At 40.6% G+C, this 24,021-nt stretch overlaps 2 protein-coding genes across 5 annotated transcripts in view; both read left to right on the top strand.

Moving 5' to 3' along the window:
- Positions 1–24,021, top strand: part of pias2 (protein inhibitor of activated STAT, 2) — a 155,886-nt gene that overhangs the window by 74,711 nt on the left and 57,154 nt on the right. For all 4 annotated transcript variants that reach the window (XM_088303375.1, XM_088303385.1, XM_088303367.1 and 1 more), the window contains exons 9-10: positions 1,446–1,606; positions 6,417–6,550. In XM_088303375.1, coding sequence (XP_088159501.1) covers positions 1,446–1,606; positions 6,417–6,550 — 295 coding nt within the window. The remainder of the gene's footprint in view (positions 1–1,445; positions 1,607–6,416; positions 6,551–24,021) is intronic.
- Positions 6,609–11,901, top strand: LOC148344808 (uncharacterized). The gene is made up of 3 exons (XM_088303433.1): positions 6,609–9,795; positions 10,310–10,363; positions 10,453–11,901. The coding sequence occupies exons 1-3, from the start codon at positions 9,342–9,344 to the stop codon at positions 10,566–10,568; spliced, it is 624 nt and encodes a 207-aa protein (XP_088159559.1). The 5' UTR covers positions 6,609–9,341; the 3' UTR covers positions 10,569–11,901.

Here is a 24,021-nt window from a genome sequence, read left to right on the forward strand (position 1 = left end):
AAACTCGGAAATAACATTGCTCAGCAAAACACAATTGTTACCACATTTATATGTTTAACCCATGTTTTCTAATATTTTTAAGCACTGTCAATTAGTATAGTCTAAGGACCTAGGTATTTTATGTTTTATTGTTGGGTGTTGCCAAATAATGCCAGTAATCATAATACAATCCTTCACTTCTCTAATTGTAAGAGCTTGCTGTTATCAAAACGTCGCCATGGTCCCTCAAAGGAAAGCGTGTCAATGTGTGTGAGCCAAGGCGATTGACCGCAGACGTTATTATTATTATTTTTTTGTTTTGTTTTGAATGACCGCAGACTTGTTTGTTCTACGACTTATTCACTGATTTAGGTAAATGACCCGTCTTCACACCAGTGTGTTGAGGCCTACCCTACTTAGAGAAGGATTCCTAACAACATCATACAGGATATGTGTTTGTATATTGCTTACTCTTCTGCAGTTTTCTTTATTCAATTCACTTCTATCTTCATACAAAATTGGTACAGTATCTGCTATGGGCTTAGGGTTTTTGGGCATTGATGTGGTTTTAGTGGTTTTCCTAAAGAGAGATACAAAATAGGTCAATATATGTCTGTGCACTACACTACAGCATCTCTTTCTCTTGTTTCTTTTTTTGGACTGAAAGTCTGGAGGGATGTTCGGTTTGCAGTTGTCCATTCTCTTCATTTCAGTTTGATTGATCAAACAGTGATTAAATATTTGAAGCTTGTGAAATATTTTCTAATCCTGCTTTTTTATTTAAACTGCATGATGCTGCTTGCTCCCCAATATCATTTTTACAAAACTCTTAGACCATTACGGAGCAGGTGCATTTATACTGAGACTAGATCACAAACAGATGGACTCTATTTATTATCAGAAATTCTCAACTTTAAATCATTCAGAAATCACCAGGGAACTTCTGGAGTCAGTTGGCTAAACTCGGAGAAAAGCGGTGAATAACTTTGCACTCAGACTTTTCAGGTATTAGTTTGTATTTAAAAAAAAAAAGTTTTAACTCGAGCTGCAAGCAGCTATTAAGGGCCCCGCACCCCTGTCAACAGAGTGGTACTTGCACGTTGATGTACTGCCACCCACATTGGAATAGGAATTTTTTGAAAATTAAATACATCAGATTCAAACCCTATTTTGATCAGATTTAACCTCTATGAATGACCATAAATTGGGAAGAAAGGATCAAGGTGGCTAATACTTTTGCATGGCACTGTAACCTAACTCCAAAATATGTAAAATCAGTCAAGTGAAGGCACTGAGTGGGGTCCCTTAAAACTAGTTTTCATATTTGTTTTTCTGTATAAATGTACTACAAAGTAAGTAAAAGTTGTTGTAATACAAAAATGTCAAACATTTTTGCCGTTCCTGCTTTTGCAAGCATTTATTTTTAATATTTCAGTCTGACTAACCTTGAATAATCTTTCCTCCAGTTGGGTAAGATGCGACTTACGGTTCCATGCAGAGCAGTGACCTGCTCTCACCTTCAGTGCTTCGATGCTGCCCTCTACTTGCAGATGAATGAAAAAAAACCTACTTGGATCTGCCCTGTCTGTGACAAGAAAGCTACATATGGAAGTCTCATCATTGATGGGTTGGTTCACTTTCTTCAGCAAGGCAAAACTGCCTCCCTATCAATCAAATGTGAATAAGAGTACAGGCTTGACTTTCTTTTTAAAATTTTTACAAATTTATTTTCACAAAACTTTGTGTACAAATCAATATACTGCCTTAAAGCTTATAAACAGGGTTTCAGCACAGCACCACCGAACAAAAGATTAACCCTTGCACTGACATAATCAGTTTAATTTATGTAATTTACAAGAAGCTTGCAGTGCTAGGCAACGACTCAGTTTATACAAAAAAGGACATGTAAATCAAATTTTCAGTGTGGTCCTAAAACAGATGTGATGTACCTGGTTCATGCACGTTTTACATTATATAATCACCTTGATAGCTCAGTAATCCATGTACAAGAGAACAGTTCAACATCTAAATCATTAGGCTGCACAATCATCAGATGCAAAACTCTCCAGTAGCTTGCGCTTCAGATTTCTTTTAAATATAGAAGACAAAGCAGATTGTTTTATATCATCCATTTGTGGGCCTCAATGACATATACCGAATCGACTGGGTTTTAATTTCCTATATTTCCCTTTTAAGCGCAACCTGTTCCTAGTATTGTGAGGGTGAGAGGAAGTGTACAGTGGAATGAGTTCACACCACTTAGTATTTAGCCTGTGAACCACATTATACATTCTACATAGGTTGTGAAAAACATAATATTCAGGAAGCTTTAGTTTGTAGTAGAATTGTATTTGGACCAGGATATTGCTCTTATGGCTTATTTTTTCAACATGAGTAATTTGGCAGTCCAGTAATACCCCGGTTATCGCGGTTAATGGGGACCGAGACCACCCGCGAAAACTGAAAATCCGCGAAGTAGCGGCGCCCCTTCAAAAATGCTTAAAAAAACCTATACAGGTATACAGTATACCCCCCTGTATACAGTACACCATATAGAATACGGGTAGAGAGAGAGAGAGAGTGAAATTCATGTTATAACAAAAAAAACTAATTATTATTAAAGCTTATTATTTTTTTATTCCCCAGGCATTATTTTGTATTTATTCAATTACTTCTTTTTGTATTTATTTAATTACTTAGACTTTTACCTGCTGGTACGCCGTCCGGTGTGCCCTGTGAAATGAAAGGTGGCATTCTTCATTTATTCATTTATTCATTCATAACTGACAGGCTCGTGCCCGGGCGGAAGAGGTGCTCCTCTTCGGCTTAACTGTCACGCACGCCGGACCTGCTCCCCCGAAGCGTGTCTCCGTTCGGTTGAACTCGGTTTCATTTCGCCCCGCTCGTGCACCGGGCGGAAGGTGCTCCTCTTCGGCGTAATTGCCACGCACGCCGGCCGGCCTCCTCCGGAGCTCTCGTACGGATCCCCGAACGGAGCGAAATATCGCCCCGCTCGTGCCCGGGCGGAAGGCGCTCCTCTTCGGCTTAACTGCCACGCACGCCGGCCGGAGCTCTGGTACGGTTCGAACCGCGCGAAACGTCGCCCCCGATCGTGCCCGGGGGAACGTGCTCTTCTTCGTCCACTCTCCTCTTCGCCCACGCTCTTCTTCGGCGCACGCCGGCCGTCTAACCGCTCCAGCGCCCCGTCGTGCCGCTCGGCGAAACTACAATGCCCCCGCGGAGCAGAGCGAATGGAGAGCCCCGATCGTGCCCGAGCGAAAAAGTTTTTAATTTTTGAATATTTTTTAGACCCGCGAAGCACTGAACCCGCGAAAGGTGAACCGCGAAGTAGCGGGGTATTACTGTATATGTAGGATAAGTGTTATTCCAAATAATATTAGATTAGTTTAGATAAGGCTCAAACAGTGACCAATACAAAGATAATGCCTCCAATGGGACCAATTGTTTAGATTTATCAAATATTCCTTCGTATTGATAGTTTTTTAGCCAATTCATCAATATGATTTTTAAATGTATAGACTGATGAATATGGATTCCTAAAAAATTCAGTGAACTCCATTTTATTTACTCATTTAATCCCAGGCATTTTCACTGGAGCAACCCCGCTCAATCCCAGCGTTTTCCTGGGTTTTGACTAATATTGCAAGACCCACAGTATATTGTGTTCTAATGCTATATAAATATGGAGCACACCAAAAGAAAGATGAGAATCTCCTCTTTGAACAGAAAAAAAGGTTTGTTGTGATAAAAGATAGCTTTTATCATTCTTGAGCAGTCTGCATTAGAAAATAGTAAAATTTCATGAAAACTCAAATTTCTGGGAATAAAACTTTTTCAAACGAGCTTTTTGTGAACTGATGCATGTCAAACATAATTTAGACTTTGGCAGTGTTATGGCTTTTATGACAGCTCAAACATCTAAATAATGCGTTCTTTCTTTAAAATAACAAAAACTGCACGAAAAAATGTGTTTTTGAAAAAATAACAATTGATTAGCACAAAACATTATTGAACTGCTGAAATGAACTATGTACCAAAGTGCGTGGGTGACAGGGTGTGCATGTGTTGGTGTGTATGTGCGTGTGTGTATACACCCCCCCCCATTCAAATGACACTTTTTTTGCGTGTAGACCGACCGCTGGGATTTGCCTCAAAATAATTGTCTGCAAAGTGGTCTGTGCCGTCTGTGATGTGCTGGAGCAGCTCATTGGTAATAAACAGATGAAGAAAGTCCGCTGTTCAGTGGTCCAGTGCTTGCAGTGAAATTGTCTTTTGACTGGCATCCCCATCACTTTGAGATGCAGGCCCGTAAATTACAGAAATATAATCAATTGCAAATATGCAATATTATTATTGCCGAAGTATGTATATGTTTATTCAACCTTTCTTTGAACCAACAATGTGAGGAGCTCTTTGGCTGATAAATTCACAATAAGTAATTTATAGAAATATGTAGAATTACCACAAATTACTGTTGCTTTTGTTTCCACGTCTCCCTCTCTTTCCCCGTCTCCCCTCTCGCCCCCCCCCCTACATACACACGCATACACAAATACATACAAGCATGCTGCTTAGTTACATTTATCTCTTCTACATTTATCTGCTGAGCAGCAGCGTTTTTAGCAGAGTTCTGACCGAATCAAATATATTTTTGTATGCATATGTAACCCGAGCATGTTCGGTTTACACATACAACCCAGAGTGACGATCCGCAAGTCCGGACATATTTTGTCCACATGTAGAGGACACATGATCCGTACATGTATTATTAGTATTACTGGCAATTTCATGGTATATATTAGGGCATACTGATGTACATAAATGGACTGAGCAGAACGTGTCACAAAGGTTTGAATGGGAACTAGCAAGCTATTAGGACTGACCGACTAGTTCTGGTGGTTCTGGTGACGGTTCTCTGCTGCTTTAACCCACGTCAGATACCAAATCTGGTTTGTATTTGCCGACCTCGCTGCGGGAGAACTTCAGCAAAGCGCTGCGTGTGACGTGTAGGCCGCGTGAGTCAGGCTGAGCCTCTTTTGATGGCTGCTTGCTTTTACGAGGACGAAGCGTCATCCTCTCATCAAAAGCAACTCCATTCCCTTTGTCATCCTTATTGGAAGCTTTTGTTTTTTACCCCGAAAGCATTCCTCGAGGGTAAATTGTTTTAATTTTCCATCGCTACTGCGACGTCTAATACTCAACAGTTTGCACACTCTTCTCTTGCGCTCCCCAAACACTGCTACCCCACAATCAACTACAATCCTCTTCTGCAGCATGGCCGTCCGTCTCAGTCGAGTGATTGGAAAAGTTCAAATTGATTAGGTCGTGAAGGTTTTGGGGCGGAACATATGGTACCACAAGGTCAATGAGATAGGAAAGTGCTAAGCCGTATAATATTTTCTAGGTAAGTAGCAAAAAGAAAAAAAACTTGAAATCGCATCTCAAGTGGACTGGAAGCCATTGCAAATTTGCTAGTATTGGGGTAATATGATCAAACCTTTTCGTCCTTGTCAAGTGTCTAGCTGCCACATTTTGTACTAGCTGCAGTTTTCAATTCTAGACATGGGTAGACCAGAGAGCAAAACGTCACAATCGATGCAAGATGTAACAAACGTGGCGTATAATTTCTGCGTCATACATTTGCGCCAGTTTGGTCAGGGAATAATAAGACCACAAAAATAATAATAGAACATTTGTGATTTTTTATTATTATTATTTTGAATGGTATTTTTCCTCTTGGTGGTTGTGCTTTATTTAATTAGATTTTTAGTAAATTGAATAGTTTTTCATTTTCTTTAGTCACCTTTCTTATTTTAAATAATAAAAAAAACAACTCAATTTTCAATACTGACTGATATGAAATACTCATATTGTGGAACATTCTTCAGCCATATTGCGTAGATGCACTAAGTGCATTGTTTAAAAAGGCGTTTTCATATTTGCATTATCCTGTTATTAAAAACCTAGTGTCAACTTAGTTGCTAAAAATGCCAAATTAATTATTTTTGTTTTATGCAAGTAATTACTTGTAATACAAATGATAAAGCATGAAAAAAATGTTTTTATTTGGTAAATTTGACAAAATAATTGTTTTCACTCTGCTCGGATGATTCGCTCGGGTTGGAAACAAAATTTTATTCTACGGCTTTTGACTCAGCATGAGACACAGCATTGTTTTCGTGTTTTATGATGTTTACTGTTTTTGATATTATTTGTTTTAACTCTTTGTTGTTGTACAAGCTTTTCTTTTTACTCCATGTGCAGCACTTTGTATGCAGCAATGGTTGTTTTAAAGTGGTCTATAAATAAAGTTGATTTGAAACGTGACTGTAAACCGAGGACCCACGTGTGCTTTAATTGACTTTAAGTCGTAATTGATTATTGTCCATTAAAATGTATGTATTATCTTTGTGTAGGTTGTTCTTGGAGATCCTAAATGACTGTTCTGACGTGGATGAAATCAAGTTCCAGGAGGATGGTACCTGGTGTCCAATGAGACCAAAGAAAGAGTCTGTCAAGGTCTCATCTCATTTGATGACAAAAATTGAGTGTGAGTACATTTTCTTGATAACTAGGCAAAATTAAAATTAACAAGCTTGTGAAGATTGTTTCTCGTGTTCCCCATTTGAGTTTCATTATTGTCCAAAAAGGAAATACAAAGTTCATATTTAAACAAACATTAAATTACACGGGTTGGCAATTTAAATGAGCCATAATTTTTCATCAGTGCTACTGGGGGTCCCACATACGGGGGGGAAAATCGCACACTCCCACCCATATGTATGAGAACAATGCTCTTTTACATCTGGCCAAAATTCGTACCAGCCTGTTATTTCAAATCCGTGTCTAAGTTATGGCCATTAAAATGCAATGTGAAAATTGGGTTGGGCTCCGCGGAGTGGGTGGAGGAGCAGTTTCCCACACCATGTTACTATTTGGGCAGGGCGCCCAAGTAAACGGATGGCCACCCATGAAGTTTTCAAAATAATTTAATAAGATAAAAATAAATAAATAAATGAATACATAAATAAATAAATAAACGGGTCGCAACTGGAGATACCGCATGTTAGTTTGCCGTCACTCAAGCCTGGTTTATACCTCTGCGGCACGTAGCAGAAATGTGACGAATTGGCCAATTTGTCACTCTTGCGGAGTGCTCCACACCTACACAGCCGCTTTGACGCGCACTTCTCCAAAATCCAAAGATACCGCGTACGGGGAGGCTGTGATTGGTTGGCGCGCACACAGCACTGCAAAGTCCGTCACTATTTTGAGTCTGTGGGATATTAACAATGGAGTAACAATAACAAACTGGTTGTCTTTTTGTGTTCTGTTGTCTCTTTACTAAGAACCTGAATATGAACAAACGATTTTGTTGTCGTACTGTCAGGTAGGGCTGAATGATTGATCATTTTCGGACCGAAATCGCAATCTCAGACAACGCGATTTTGAGATGGTCAAAGCTGCGGTTTGAACCCCACCAAAAAAAAAAAAAAAGTGTTGCGGAGACGTCCATGGTCGCGGGAGTAATTTATTTGCTGCTTCTTGAATGCTAGGCACCAAGCTATCTTGCGCCGCAGCAGCAGCATGCAAGTCTGTGCACAGCAGCAGTAACGAGCTGCGTGATGACAAATAAATGACCCCACCAACAAGTAGTATTTTAACAGAGAAGGTCAGCGAGGGGTCGCTAAGCGTGTTAATCACTCAAGTGAACTAGAGTGTCAGGAATGACCCAAAATAAGTGCTTCGGTGTACAGTTGACTTTTAACAAAAGTCTGGTCAGAACCACGTTATGGTGGAGAGCAAGCAGCTCTGAACAGAAATGTTGCATTTCAATCAATACGAATCTTGAGATTTTGAGATCTACACAATAATAGGTCTCAAAATTATGAATTTTAATCTATTTAGTTTTGCTAATGGACAATGATTTTATTGACATAATTTAATACACAATTACACATGAATCCCAAATTATACTTGATGGAAAGTAATTCTTAAAAACTTGAGAAAAAAAACTGCCCCGCTCACAAAACCTCTTTAGTGTCTGCATTATTACAGTAATAACTTTTGTTTTTAATGGTATAATGGAATTTTCTGGCGTGTTTGTAAATGTTTGTAAAACTGTACATTTTAAAGAAAATCACAAATTAAACTTGCAATAGCTGTCAGAAAAATCTCAATTCAATTTTTTTCCTAAAATCCTTCAGCCCTACTGTCAGGGGAAATGCAAACAATATGAGGTTTATCCAATGTTCAGAATTCATACACACCAGCCCCATTGACGACCTTGTTCTAATTTTGCGTGTGTGGTTTGCTGTTTTTGTCGCACTCTTTCATTTATGTAAGCAAATTTAAAGTCAACAGACGATCACATGACACTTTTTTTTTTTTTTTTTAAGAGTGCACGGAGGCAAGAGTTTCCATTCAAACAACAGTTCAAAATCTCAACTATTTACCATGTTTGAATGGTCTCAATAGGTCAATTTAAACTGTGGGTGTTTTGTCTTAAGATATTCAAAACGAAAAATAAAAGCAAAGCTTTTTTGTCGTTATGTAAGATCATTGCTTTTTATGCTGCTTTTATGTCGTAAACGCTGTTGCCATGTCGATGCAGTTTGCTAAGAAAATTGACACTGTTGATGTTCTGAACATTCGTGGAAATATAAAATTTTACATTCCCATCAGGCAAAGCAAAAAATCTATACTTCAAAGGGTTATTTTGCGAGTTAAAAGGTTTAAAAAAAAAAAAAGGCTCACAAGCGCACTATGAATATTTAACCAAGCAATCCCGGTGTTTCCCTTAAGTCGATGAAAATTGGGCGACATATATAACAACCCAAGGCCACCACAAAGGTCTCCATGATTTAGAGGTTTATTGGGTCATTTATAAAAATAAATAAATTCGAATATTCTAGCTCATTTACTCCCGTGGACGTAAAAAGACGTCTTTTAAAGCAATAGCGCTCTCTACCAAAGACGTATAAGTACGTTTCCTGTCTTTTTTACGTCATAGTGTACATAAGGGTCTGATGCAACCTCTGACTGAGAATCAGCCTTGTCCGCATTGTGAATCATGTAAAAATCACCCAGCAGGGGGCAGAGGTGCAAAAGATCCGCCTTGAATCGGCGCCAGAGGTACAATTGGGGGGCGGGATCCTGGGGTAGACGGTATAAGTGTGGAGAGCGGCGCGGTTAGCAGCAGCATCGGCAGCACTAGCAGCAGTAGCATTAGCAGCATTTAGCAATGAAATCCTCCAAGCAATTGACGATCGAGGAATGCTTTTTTGTGCAAAAAAGCTTCCCAAAAGCATTAAGGCAATGGAGACGCTTTGGTTGAGAGGATGACACTTCGTCGTCGTCACACCAAACAGCCGTCTAAAGAGGCTGCGCGTGCCTTGCGGCCTGCATCGCCGGCGGCGTCAGACCACGAGGACGACAGCCATGCCGGACCATCGCGTGCCGGACCGTCGCGTGCCGGACCATCGCGCGCCGGACGTCGCCCGCAAATTGTCTCGCCGGAGTCGAGCGATGAGGAGCACGGCGATGGTGTCACACATGGTCGCCATCGCCCACAAACGGACTCCTCGGAGTCGAGCGGCGACGACCGCCGCGGGGCCCCGCATGCCTCACGTGCGGGACTTCGCCCACGCAGCTCGCAACTCGCTTCGCCAGAGACTTCCAACGGCGAAGACAAATTTGAGCCGGATTTGGACCCTGACATGTCCGACGAGTATGTGCCTTCGGACAACAGCGAAAGCAGCCGAGAATCCTCACCAGATCCCCCCGAACGAGGAGGTAAGCGCTCGCAAGTTACAATTGAACATGTGGTTTTACCCCTCATGCTTTTATTGTACATATCATGCATCTTGCAGGCAGAAAATGTCGCGTAAATGTGCAGTTAGACGCGAGCATGACTCAGCCCCGACGAGGAAGTATGCGAGCAAAAGTGCAATTACACGCGAGCGTAACTAAACCCCGACGAGGAAATAAACGCTCGCAAGTTAGCATTGAACGTGTGGTTAGCCCTCATGCATTTATTGTACATATCATGCATCTTGCGGGCAGAATATGTTGCGTAAATGTGCAGTTATACGCGAGCGTAACTCCTCCCCGACGAGGAAGTAAACGCTCGCAAGTTAGCATTGAACATGTGGTTTTACCCCTCATCCTTTGATTGTACATATCATGCATCTTGCGGGCAGAATATGTCGTGTAAATGTGCAGTTAGACGCGAGCGTAACTCAGCCCCGACGAGGAAACGACAATACTGAATGGTGTGGTAATCATGCATACTTTCTAAAATTCACAGATTGTGCATCCCGCGGCAAGAAATTTCCTCCTCGTCTTGTTGGTGTAAAGAAAGGTAAATTATAATATAAAACTTCACACGCCAGCAATAAAATGCAGCAATAAATATATATTTCCAATTGTTTATATTTCTGTAATTTACAGGTTGTGCATCAGGAAGCAGTGGTTCCGGATGGCGTCACACTGGATGGCAACCAACCTTGAGGCAAAGACTCATGTGTGCGGCATGCTTCGGCAAAATAGAGGAGAGCCACAAATGATAAAGGAGGCCACAAAGAGCACCTTGGGGCCCGGGGGAAGACTTGCCTGCCATAACGGCAATGTGTTGGTGATTGCATGGCAGGACAAGCGCACAGTGAAGATGGTGACCACCTGCCACAAGGATCAAATGCAGAAGGTTGACGTGTGGAAGAAAGGTGAAAGGTCAGCGTGATTGAAGCCGGAGTGTGTTGTTGTTTATAATTCATGCATGAATGGGGTGGACAGATTGGACCAAAATACAGCTTATTACCCCTTTATGCGGAGGACCCTGAACTAGCCCAAAAAGTTTGTTGCATATTTATTTCAGTTGAGCATGTTCAACGCTTATGTTATTTTTGAAGCCAGACACCCAAACAAGGCACGTTCCCTTTTAGATTTTATGATCAATGTTACAGACGCATGGACATCAAAGCCGCTCATCATGGCGGAAGCAACTGTTGAGGGTGCTGTGGGTCAGGGACAAAATACACGGGCCCCTTACAAATCAGATCCACCAATTCGTCTTGCCCAGCCTTTGGACAAACACAAGCTTGCCTATTTGCCACGGACCAGCAAAGCCAGACCACAAATAAAGTGTCGGGTCTGTTTGCGCAAAGGCAAGCGGAGTGAGACAAGAATGTGGTGTGAAGTATGTTGTGTGCCCTTGCATCAAGGCAACTGTTTTACTTTATATCACACAAAAAAAAAGTATGTATGACACTGATGTATTTCATTTTTGTACATAGTTCAACAGTTCAGTTGTTTTGTGTTATGTGCAAATAAACTTATTTTATTATCAAAAACATATTTATTGCGCTCTTTTTTATTATTTTATAGAAGGCACACATTATTTAGATGTTTGAGGTGTCATAAAAACCATAAATAATAGTGTCAAAGTTCAAATTATGGTCGAAATGCATCAGTTTACAAAAAGCTCATTTTCTCAGTTTTTTCCCCAGGGATTGGAGTTTTCATGAAATTTAGCTATTTTCAAATGCCGATTGCTCAAGAATGGAAAAAGATAGAAACAAACTTTTCTTTTTCTGTTGAAAGAAGAGAGTCTCGTCTTTCTTCTGGTGTGCTCCATGTTTATATAGCATTAGAATACAATATTCTGTGAGCCTTGCAATATTAGTCAAAACCCAGGAAAACGCTGGGGTTGAGCGGGTTGCTCCAGTGAAAATGGCTGGTATTTAATGAGCTGGTAGACCAAGTGGCTCGGGCTCAGAGGGTCCATTGCGGCTGCTTACAGCTCAAGTTCTTATTATTTTAATTATTAGGGCCCGAACAGCGACCGCTGCGAGGTCCTTATTGTTTTTGTAAAAATTATTATTATTATTATTATTATTATTATTTGCTGAAGCCTATCCCAGCTATCTTCGGGTAGTAGGCGGGGGACACCCTGAACTGATTGCCAGCCAATTGCAGGCCACACACAGAGACGAACAACCACCCGCGCTCAAATTCATACCTAGGGGCAATTTAGAGTGTTCAATCAACCTGCCATGCATGTTTTTGGAATTTGGGAGGAAACCGAAGTACCCGGAGGAAGCCCACGCAGGCACGGGGAGAACATGCAAACTTCACACAGGATGGCCGGAGTCGGGATTGAACCCACGACCGATGCTGCCTCTCACTGTGAGGCCATCGTGCAAACCAGTCGGGCCACCGTGCCGCCCTATTATTCTTATTCTTATTTTTTTTTTCTATGTCCTCCGCGTTCGATCGCATTTTTGAGCCCCTTGAACATGCTCGAAAACTCACCTGGCGAAAAATTTTATACTTTAATGTCAGCGTAAACGGCTACAACAAAATGGCTCTGTAGCGCCACCCAGAGTGGCAAAATAAAAATCAATCCCGGCCCGTGTGACCTCGGCTTACGAAAATTGGCAGGCACGCGTAGCACCCCGAGACGTACAAAAAAGTTCATTCCAGTCATAGTCTAAAGCAGGGGTCCTCAATCCTGTTCCTCGAGGGCCGATGTGCTGCAGGTTTTCCATCTCTCCCTGCTGCAACACAGCTGATTCAAATGATCAGATAATCAGCAAGGTCTGTAGAAGCTAGATAACGATTGCTCAGGTGTGTTGCACCAGGTAAAGGTTGAAAACAAACAGGCCCTCGAGGAACAGGATTGAAGACCCCTGGTCTAAAGTGTGCAGGAAGTGAGTTAAGAATTTTTGAATGTCCAATTTTGGCCCATTTTTGCACTCGCACCGGCACGACGCAACACGAACGTCTGCGGTCATTTGCCTCCGCTCACACACACTTACTCTTTCGTTTGACGGTCCATGCACACAGTGTCTAATTGGTAGGCTACTTGGGTAATATAGCCAGCTGTTACAAGTAAAGAAGACATGTTTGATAGAGTGTATTACTGTGTTAGAAGAAGTCTACTACAAGTCTATGTTGTTAATACATTTTTAATTTGTTTATCTATGTTGCTTTGCGTGAAATAATGCCAAATAAAATGTTTTGGTGCTCTGCCTTTTTTGGAGCAATGGGCATTATTCCATTGTTCCCACTTTTTTCTGTTTGTAATGCATAATCCTGAGTAGTCGATTAGAAAGTGCTGCTATTGGGTGGAAACATTATATGCCTATTTTTAACTAAAACGGACTAAAATGCATGCAAAAAACAACACTGCTTCAAACATTGACGTGGCTTTTGCAACAAAAGCAAAGAAATTTCCACACACTATTTCTCGTAAATATTTGACATTTCCAACGTGCCAGTACCCCAACGTTGCCAGAGTTGCGAGGGCCCTTTATAGCCGCTCGCAGCTCTAGTCATTATTATTATTAGGGCCCGAGCAGCGACCGCTGCGAGGTCCCTATTGTTTTTGTAGAAATTATTTTTTTTTTCTATGTTCTCCGCATTCTATCACATTTTTGACCCCCTTAACATGCTAGAAAACTCTCATCGGGCCTGGCGAAAAATTTTATATTTTAACGTCAGCATGAACGGCGGCAACAAAATGGCTCTGTAGCGCCACCTAGTGTGGCAAAATAAAAAACTATCCCGGCCCATTTGACCAAGGTTTACGAAAACTGGCAGGCTTGTGTAGCACCCCGAGACGTGCAAAAAAGTCCATTGTAGCCATTGTCTAAAGTGTACAGGAAGTGAGTTATGAATTTTTGAATATCAAATTTTGACCCATTTTTGCACATTTTATAGGGGTCATCACCCTGATCCTAGAGGGTTCATCCGATTGCTTTAACATTTCGGCTGTACCATCTTAAGACCTGGGACAAACACTGGGACAAAAATTATGAGCTTTCGAATTACTATATGACGGGGGCGTGGCTTCAAAGTTTGCGTTCAATATTATCTTCGCCACAATGGGCAAAATGCATAATAACTCCCGTGCAAATGCTCCTAAAAAAACTCCACATGTATATAAAGTCTCATGACCCGAAGACATTGATATGTTAATATTCTGCTGTACATATAGAGCCCCCTAGTAGTAACAAAAAAAAGTTTCATATTAACATACTGTACGGAGTCCGTTGAACGAATCTGACTGAAAATTTGTCAGAACAACCTCAAGATGTTGGTCTAACTCTCTACCAAATTTTGTGACTTTTCAGCCAAGGGCGTGGCCATTACGGTACCGCAAAATCTGATTATTTTGCGAGGCAACAAAAGCTCCTGTAACATGACTCAGATGATCCTATCTTCTCGATTTTTTTTACATTTGAAGATAGTCCAAACCTGAAGACCACAACCAACTTATGTTTCATCGTAGTGGTAGCGCCACCAACTGGTTAAAGCAAATCCAAGTTATTTTCGTTGATGTTTCTCTCCGAGCAGGTTAACAAGGTCGTCCTCATATTTGCTCAGATGAGTGTTTAGGCCTTCAGGATGTCACAATACGAAATCAATCATCGGGAAAAGCTGTGGGCGTGGCTTCACACAGTTTGCCAAAAAAACAACGCTTATTTTGAGGTTCTAAATATGCACGAAAATTAATGAAACTTTGCACACAATATTTTATTAGTTTCTCGAGCAGTTGTTTAAAAACGGCCCGCTATGGCCCCCCTAAAAACTTTCAAAAAAGCAGCGTTCCACCTAGATTTTTGAAAATTTGATGGAGTATGTACAAGGCCAAGACCTACAAAAAAGACTCTTAGAGCCATATACTAAATTGCACAGGAAGTCGACCATTTTTAATTTACTTCAAACATTGACGTGGCTTTGGCAACAAAAGCAGCCCTAACTTTAACTGCACAAAAAGTCTTCTTGAACATTCCTCACGTTATTTCTCGTATATATTTCACATTTCCAATGTGCCTGTACCCCAACGTTGCCCTTTATAGCTCCTCGCAGCTTTAGTTATTTCTGTTATTATTACCGTAATGTTATTATTATTACTATTATGAATCACATTTTGGGGGACCTTAATATACATGAAAAAAACTCAGATTTTTCACACTCATCAGGCCTGATGAAAATTTGGATTATTTTAAATTGTACAAAATCCAATCCCAGTACCTTTCACCGAGACCTACGAAAATTGGGAGGCACGCGTAGTACTGTGAGGCGTACAAAAAAGTCCATCCCAGCTGTGTGCTAAAAAGTACAGGAAATGAGCTACATTTTCGAGTGTCCAATTTTTTCCCTTTTTTGCATATTTACAGGGGTCATATTGATCTGCCCTTGTCCTCAAGGTTTCATCCGATTGCCTTCAAACAATGTTACCTCAAAACATCTGAGATTGATAAATAAATCAATAAAAGCTTGCGTTTTTTTACTTTATAACGGTACTCTGTCATTTTTATTTCATATTCCCATCACCACAAAAGAGAAAATATTCAATAACTCCCCTGTACATCCTCCAAACACTCCCAAATGTCTCTTGTGTATTTATATTCGTCTAAAAAGGTATAATCATCGTGGTCATCCCACATAAAGGAAATGCATGTGTTAATCTTTGTTTTTTTTTCCGAGCGGGTTGACCAGATATATCATATTTGCTGGGAAGTATGTTGAGGCTTTCGTAATGTTCAAACACAAAGTTTGTGATTTTTCATGAAATGCTGTTGCTGTGGCAATGCGCTGTTTTCCAAAAGAACAACGCTGATTTTGAGGGTTTAAATATGCACAAATGTCATGAATCTTTGCACAAAAATCAGGCAAATGTACCTTTTAAAAAGAAAAATGGCTCCTTCGCCCCCCCACCTTAAAATTTTCAATGAAGCAGCCCCATTTGCTTGTTTGACCAAAATTTATTCAAGGTTGGAGGCAGATTTGGTACTATTTTTTGGTCTTACAATGAAATAGCCATTTACAAACCTTTTTTGTACTGCGAGATTTGTGCTCGAATGTGAAATTCATTGGTGTTGCCTCATTCTTAATAGTGTTCCAGGAACCTTCTGTTCACCATGTTTCATTGAGGAGAAATAAGTCAAGATCATAGATTATAATGTCATTATTCAACAGTGATTTGTTAACTTGCGATCTAATAGTTGTATTAAGTTCAGTTTTTAACTGATTCGTTTATAGCCAGCAATATTGAACACAATCTATTTTATTTTTAAAGAAAATATAGAATATTTAGTACAGCAGAAATGTATCATGTTACGCTATAAGAACAACCTGAGGTTAAGTCTGCGCTGCCGGGATGAAGAGGTTAACCAGTCTGAAAATCAAAAATCCGATCACAACCAGGAACGCGGAGCGGATAATCAGAAAGGTGCGGATGACACTGGTCAAAGAACAAATAAGGTGCACAGCAAATAAACTCAACATCAGCAGCAATCTATAGCGGCAAACGGAGCAGGTCAAACTCCAGTTTCTCCTCGGCAAGGTCACTGTATCAATGCTACTTGGACACTTAGACACATACACAAACAGAAATTCACTGCCACCAAAAGCCGACACATCTGAAAATTAGACACTCATCTCACAGAAAAAGAAGACAGAATTGAACCACTTACACGTCAACGAAAAATGGGTGCACAACATGTCACGCCACAACCTCACACAGGTAGAATGCAGCATACTGTGGACAATCACAACCCCAAAAAATACCCCCTGAGGATTTCAGTTTAGCAACAGAACAAGCATGTGAAAAAATACAAAACCCAGGGCAAAAAGCAGCACTATATACGCATTTGTATACGCAACGAAGTATTCCCACCTACGGACCTCTCTTAAACGGAAATTCCCTCAGCCGGAATAAAAACCTATGCATTAAATTTTTTACTACTATATTACATTATTGATCGATTCCTCACAAAGGAAATTACGAAATCCGGAACTCGGAAGCCATAGCAAAGCCGCAGTTGCGAAAATTCTTAAACAAAAAACTTAAAGCTCTACTTTAACCACTTCTCAACAAAAATAAATTTGACAAACAATCATACAACCACTTAGTACCCACAGCAAATATCACCCCCAGGATCTACAGCACTCCAAAAATTCACAAACCAGGGTACACCTCTCCGCCCCATAGTAGACAGCATAGGATCAGTCACATACACCTTGTCGAAAGCACATACAGAAATAGAGACCAAATCTATGCCATCCTGCGTGGATTTTTTTATGGAGGACCTGGAACAGTAAGCAATTTCAATTTACGGAACGTATCCAAAGAATAATGAGAAAATACAATATTAACACACCGGTCAAACCACACACGACTCTCCGCCAGAATTTGGGCATCCAAAAGACAAAATACACCCGGAAAACATATGCAACTCCATATATGAAATTCCATGCAAATCATGCAATAAAACATACATCGGGGTGACAGGAAGGGGTTTTAACACAAGAAAAAAAAGGACACTAGAAGGAGTGTGAGAAGGAGACATCAAAAAGACAAACAAGAGGAATAAAAGAACAAGCACAATAGGAGCACCACAACCCAGCCATCACCGACCACTGCAATAGAGAAAACCATATAATTGACTGGGAGAAGGCCAGGGTCATCCGCACCGATGAAAACAAACATCAGCGCTAAATTAGGGAGGCCATTGAGATCCACAAGCGAGGCACGAAAACCATCAACAGGTACGAGGGAGCCTCATCCTCTCTCCCACCTGGAGCAGCATATTGGAGGGTTGAACGGACAGCAGGGCATGTGACTTGCCTATCATTTTTACAAGTAAGTAACGCCCTCAGAGAACATCAGCTGATAAAGACGAGTAACAAGACATCATCATGTGACACTTTGAAGAAGGCGAAAGACTCAAAACATATCTGGTAACAAAAGAACCTGAAACAATTGTCTGCTATAAACGAATCAATTAAAACATAGCAATCTAATACTCTACTTAGGGCTGGGCGATATGACTTCAAATCAATATCACGATAAATTGAGCAATTTTACCTCGATAACGGTAAATGTACAATAGATTTCCCCCGCGGACCAAAATCAAAATAAATGCAGGAAATGCATATTAACTGCTTTTTTTAATTGACCAACTAGTACACTTTAATTTCAATGAAAAATAAAAGTACAAAAATCATTTGTATAAACATTCCAAATAGCTTACTTTGCATGACTTGAACAATGTCACAAAGAACAGGAGAAAAAGTGTACTTCTCGCAAAATCTTTTTCTGCAAATAAATTGCGCCAAGATGCTGTAATGCGATGTGCAAAGGCCTAGATTTCTGTAAAGGTCTCTTTGTAAACAATATTAATATGCCATCTGCGAAGGAGTTAGTGTGGTCTGTCTACAAAATGCTAAATAAAATGAAAAAAAATGTCAATGCAAGCCAAATAAACAAGTGTGCATCATCAGAAAAATGTGCCGTCTCGCGTACTCTGGTGAGTAGCCGCCACTTGTCTATGTAATACGCAGTCAGGCTCAAACGGGGATCCATGTTGCGACTCGACTACAAGTCGGATGTGGATGCAAAATGCTTAACATGTCTAAGCTCCTGTCCCGATGTTGTCCATATTGGGAAGTACGGTTTTCAAAAAATATTTGCGTACCTCCGCTACTTTCATGAGGCGTTTAAATCCCGTGTGCTCCACTGTAGCTAGAGGAGCGATATCTTTGGCAAAGTGCTAGGCTATCACGTCCACCTCTCAGATGTTCTCTCGGATGGTGTCGCCTCCGTTATGGGCTATTGTCACTTGTCGAACCTCGCTTCTCACTTTGAGGTTTTACCACAAGTTCCAAGTCAACAGCATGGTTGTGTTGTAGGTGGTGAAAAAGAAATGGTTGGACGCGCTGTTTTGGGTGCTTACGACGCACTTTGTAGTTCGTGTTCTTTTGCTCACACATCGTATTTATGGAACCCAAAACATTTCCAAACGACAGATGTCGAATTTCTTTTCAGGACAAGCGCAACAGGAACAACTTGAACTAATGTTACTTCGTCTTCGTCAGCCGTGTCAGTCGCTTCTAGATTTGAATTGCCAGCCACGACCGCGTCGTCAGTTTTCTTTCTTGTTCAGATGGGTGGAGTCATGTGACTACACGCACTGTAGCCGTCTTAGAGGGGCATGAACATAGCCGCAGATCGTAAAGGATATCGGTTATTGTAATAAATTTCGGTAACGGTAAATTTTAGGTTTATCGCCCAGCCCTAATTCTACGTTACAATGGTTTGTTCAGAAGTTGAGGTTTGTAGCTCTTGACATATCTTCCATTTCTTTGGCTAACTTTCTGTCACTTGTAATCCCAGTGATAGCAAAAGATTCCTCAAAATGTTTACTTTCCAAGATGCCTGCATTATTTTGAAGACACACAAGGTTGATATTAGAAGTCTGCACCCAGTGCATATCAAACAGGACTAGGGTTAAAATCCTTCATGGGTGAAGAGGAAGGTCAGCAGGTGGATAGCTCTTTGGTGAGTCTTCGGATGGGTACGGTCAAACAGTCAGGTTCAGTAGTGAGAAAAAGTGTGATGGGTGAGGTGTTAGTTGTACTCCGGTATTGAGAAGGTTCTTCATCTTATCTGTAAACTTCTGTGAGTCATTCAGGGTCAGCATAGAGTCTAGTGTTGTTGATGTTTGGCAGAGTGAGGAAGGAGTTAAATCCAGCGGTGTTGAGTGGGGCGCCGATGGCATTAATGGCATCTGTTTTTTTGGTTGAGTTTGTATTTCAATTTGTGTTTGATTAACCTTCGTGCCAGGCTCCTGCCTCATCATCTGTTGTAGATACTCTCGCCCATTATTTTGAAATGAGTGAAGATATGGGAAGCCAGTAATTTCACCCAGGAAAAAAACTTGGGCATTGGAGGACTTTGGTGAAACCATGGAAAAAGACTACCGAATGGTTACGAAAAAATTCTGCCCCACCATCCAACGTATCGGGGCGGAGAAACAATGTACCATCCACTCTGTGTAGAGTAGATATTGGCCGCTGCTGACCTGAATTTGGGACGTTGTGAATCAGTTGGGAGAATACTTCAAAGACCTCAATGCCATTGATGCCTTCCCATGAATCTCGGATCTCTGAGGCAGGCTTTCCTATCCCTGGGGTTGAAGTCACTGAGGTGGTTTAAAAGCTCCTGGATGGCAGGGCCCCGTAGATTAGGTGAGATCCGCCCAAAGTTCTTTCAAATCCTGGATGTTTTCGGGCTCTCCTAGTTGACACGCCTTTGCAACATCGCATGGACATCGAGGGCAGTGCCTCTGGATTAGCAGACCGGAGTGGAGGTCCCCCTTTTTAGGAGGAAGGTGTCTTCCAACTGCAGGGCAATCACATGCCTCACTGCCCCCAGTAATGTCTTTTCAGGGGGTATGGAGCGGATTAACCATCAAGAAGTTGAATCTCGCATTCAGAAGGAACAGAATGGTTTTCTTGGCGAGTTGGTCTATGAGTAAGTGCCAACTTGTGCAGCGACAAAAAGAGTGAAAGAAGCACCGACAAAGCAGTGTGAGTCGATTTTGATGACGTATGTAAACAAACACGTCAAGGACTATTTATCAAGTCCCAAAAAAATCTCCATTATCTTTGTGGTAAAGGGTGTTGGGGAGGTAACGCGGTCCAGTAATATATTACATTTTGGCAGTAACCAAGTAATATAATGAGTTACTTTAAAAATTTTTGTAATATTATTTCAGTTACTGAGGTTTCATAAAATAAAATGCAAAACATACTCAAAATACAAGCAGGAATAAACCTAAGTAAAAAGGAGCCCAGAAAATATATCCAGGATTCTTGGTAAAATTTGAACAAAATTTTCCAATTGTGGTTAATAAAAATGTAATACGTTTTCTTGGTTCCAAACCCATTTTTACAATAATTTGAACAATAGTTGAACAAACTATTATGCTTAAATAGGGATGCTCGATTATGAAAAAATATTCATCACAATTATTTTAGTTTGGGAATATCTGTCAAATGTCTTTGCAACTGTTTGCAACATTGAATGAACCCAGACCAAAATAACAACATTCACTAAGTGCACACACACGGTGAGATACGGGCTTTAACTATCAATTCTTTGGCAAATAATTTAGAAAATGTTTTTAAAGTTAACGCTACAGGTATCATCTTGGTAATACAGTTTAAAATGATACTTCGTTCATAGTAAATGTTCGAAAACCAACGAATATTCAGCGAATGCCTTTGCGAATGATTCTGAAAGAAAACAACATTGTAATTAAATCTTCATTATGCAAACTACTTAATCTGTGGGCAGACATGAAACATCACAATATTTTGTAAGGGTAATACTTGAAATTTCATCGACAAAAATGTTTAGTTAGTTAATTGTTCTTTGGCAAGCAAAAATACATTTGCAGTTCTTGTGTGTATTCACTTTTCGGTTTGAGAATCCCTTGAATGTTTGCTTGTCACACTTGTGGTAGCGTCCCCCACTTCAAGACAAACAACAGTGTTTCTCTGTAGCAGAGCTAAGGAGTTCCTTGTTCTTAATTTTATGTGTTATTATTATTATTTGAAAAAGAAAAAGACACATGTACAGTGTTGTGATCGGTGAATTAAAAATATGGGACACATGTCATTATGGTCTGTGGGCACAAAAGGTTTCCAACACTGTTTTATGTTTTATTTATTAGGCTATGTCAGGTGTGCAGCACTTGCGTGTAACTTAATACTGGTAAATTCATCCTCGACGCCGTTCTTGGAATGACTGAGTGGGCCTAAAATACTGACAACAACTCACAGACTGCACTGACAAACGCCCACCTCTACCTGATTCATGAATATTTCTAGGTCCAGGTCATCTCACAAGAAACTCTTGAGATTAAGTGTGATTTCAGATAAACATCGGGAAGCAGTGGCAGTAGTTTGTAATTTTTTTTTTTTTTCACAAAAGAACCTATTTCATTCATCTGTGGAGATTGACATGCTGTTGCACCATGACTTTTTGATTTTGTGACTTCCTTGTCGCCTCACTACCTTGCTTTTTGATTGGCTGCATGTGTAACCGGCTTTAAAATTGCAAAATTTTGCCCCAATAGTAGTAATAGCGATTTGCTTCATTTTGCATTGTTAATGTTGACTGTAATTGTGCACATTAACCTGTCGAACCGGTATCAACTGCAGTTTAGTAAATATTATGTTCATTGTCTTTTGTTTGTTGTCTTTTAATGACGACTTTTCAATACATTTCAATTTGAAAATTGACATACTTGTTTTTTTGTCTTTATTTATTGTCTCTTCCCTCTAGTAGCCAAATCTAGTACTTCGAATACAGCCCACTCATAATACAACTAACTGATTGTACAAACCCAATTCCAATGAAGTTGGGATGTTGTGCTAAACATAAGTAAAAACACAATACAATGATTTTCAGATCATGTTCAATCTATATTTAATTGAATACTCTACAAAGACAAGATATATCATGTTCAAACTGATAAACTTGATTTTTTCTAGCGAATAATAATTAAGTTAGAATTTTATGGCTGCAACACATTCCTAAAAAGGGGGGCAGGTGGCAAAAAAGACATACCACAGGTGAACAGGCTAATTGGGAGTTGGCTCAAAATAAAAAAAGTTGGGGCGAGGTTCACCTCTTTGTGAACAACGGGATGAGTAAATCATCGAACAGTTCAAGGCCAATGTTCCTCAACATACAAATGCAGAGAATTTAGGGGTTTCATCATCTATATATTATACAATACAATACAATACATGGTCACTGATGGTGGAGTAGTACACTCGCCTGAGTTGTCTGCGGGCAGCGTGGGTTCACTTCCCACTCAGTGACGGTGTCTATGTCTACCCTGTGACTGGCTGGCGACCAGTTCAGGGTGTAGTGTGCCTTTCGCCCGTAGTCAGCTGGCATAGGCTCCAGCACCCTCCTGCAACCCTGTACAGGATAAGCGGTGTCGATAATGACAATGACAATACAATACAACCTTATTTATAGAGCGCATTACACAACAGCTGGTGCTGTTACAAAGCGCATTCATATTATCAAAAGGTTCAAAGAATCTAGAGAAATCACTGCCTGTAAGCGGCAAGGCTGAAAACTGATCCCATACTGTTAATGGCAATGTGTCTGACATACTGCTTGTCGAGTTTTAATCAATCTAAGCTCTCTAGCCTGATCAACTCCTTCTGGAAAGGGTAGCCAGGACAGAAATGGCGGATGCAACTCAACTATTTCTTTGCTCTGTTTATTGCGCGCACGCACACACAATACACTCCCACACTGCCATATACACTCGCTCAATAATAACAGTTTTTTAAGTTTAATACTTATCACAGTAGCCACAGTAGTAGCAATGGTAGTAATTGTAGTAATACTCGGAGTAGCAGTAGCAACAGTAGTAGTACTAGTAGTAGCAGTAGTAGGTCGCAAAACGTCAAGGCGTCCCGGTCCTGACATCCAACAACCCGGAAATAACAGAAACATATATATAGCCACGCCCGCTCCACATGCACAGTCCTGGGATCATCGTAATAAAAATCACATTATGTCGAAACATCGGCACACCTTTCTTGTTGCAAAATGAACAATATTTCAACTGCGGCAAAGTACTACACCTCCCACTTGGCCTACTGATTCTAGAATCCAAGTTGGCCACCATAACTACGCAATACATTTTCTTTAACATAAATTGGATGTACATAATACATGTAATTATACTAAAGGTCCGTAAATAGCGTAATTAGGATATTCAAAACTATATTTATTATAATGCATTCTCAAGGTCCGTGAATAACACAAATAGTTCTATTCAGTACAGTGAAATCCATTTTCCGAAACACGCCACCAACCCTTGAGGCAGATGGTGGCGGGGAGTCTTTATTCCATACCGAAACACACCACCAGCCTATTCGAGGGTTGGTGATGGGGAGTCCTTTTTCCTGTACCGAAACACACCACCAACCCTTGAGAAGGTTGGCGGTGGGGAATCTTGATCCTGTACCAAAACACACCACGTGGCAGGGAATATCCTTTACCGAAACACACCACGTGGTGGGGAGTCTTTTCCATTACAGTAACACCCCACGTGGCAGGGACTATCCTTTGCCAAAACACACCACGCGATGGGGAGATTTTACCTGTTCTTCGACCGGTAGTTAAACGACTAG

Source organism: Idiotropiscis lumnitzeri, chromosome 1, assembly GCF_059441095.1.
Source record: "Idiotropiscis lumnitzeri isolate Australia: NSW breed Sydney's pygmy pipehorse chromosome 1, RoL_Ilum_1.0, whole genome shotgun sequence".
In the NCBI taxonomy this organism is placed as follows: domain Eukaryota; kingdom Metazoa; phylum Chordata; class Actinopteri; order Syngnathiformes; family Syngnathidae; genus Idiotropiscis; species Idiotropiscis lumnitzeri.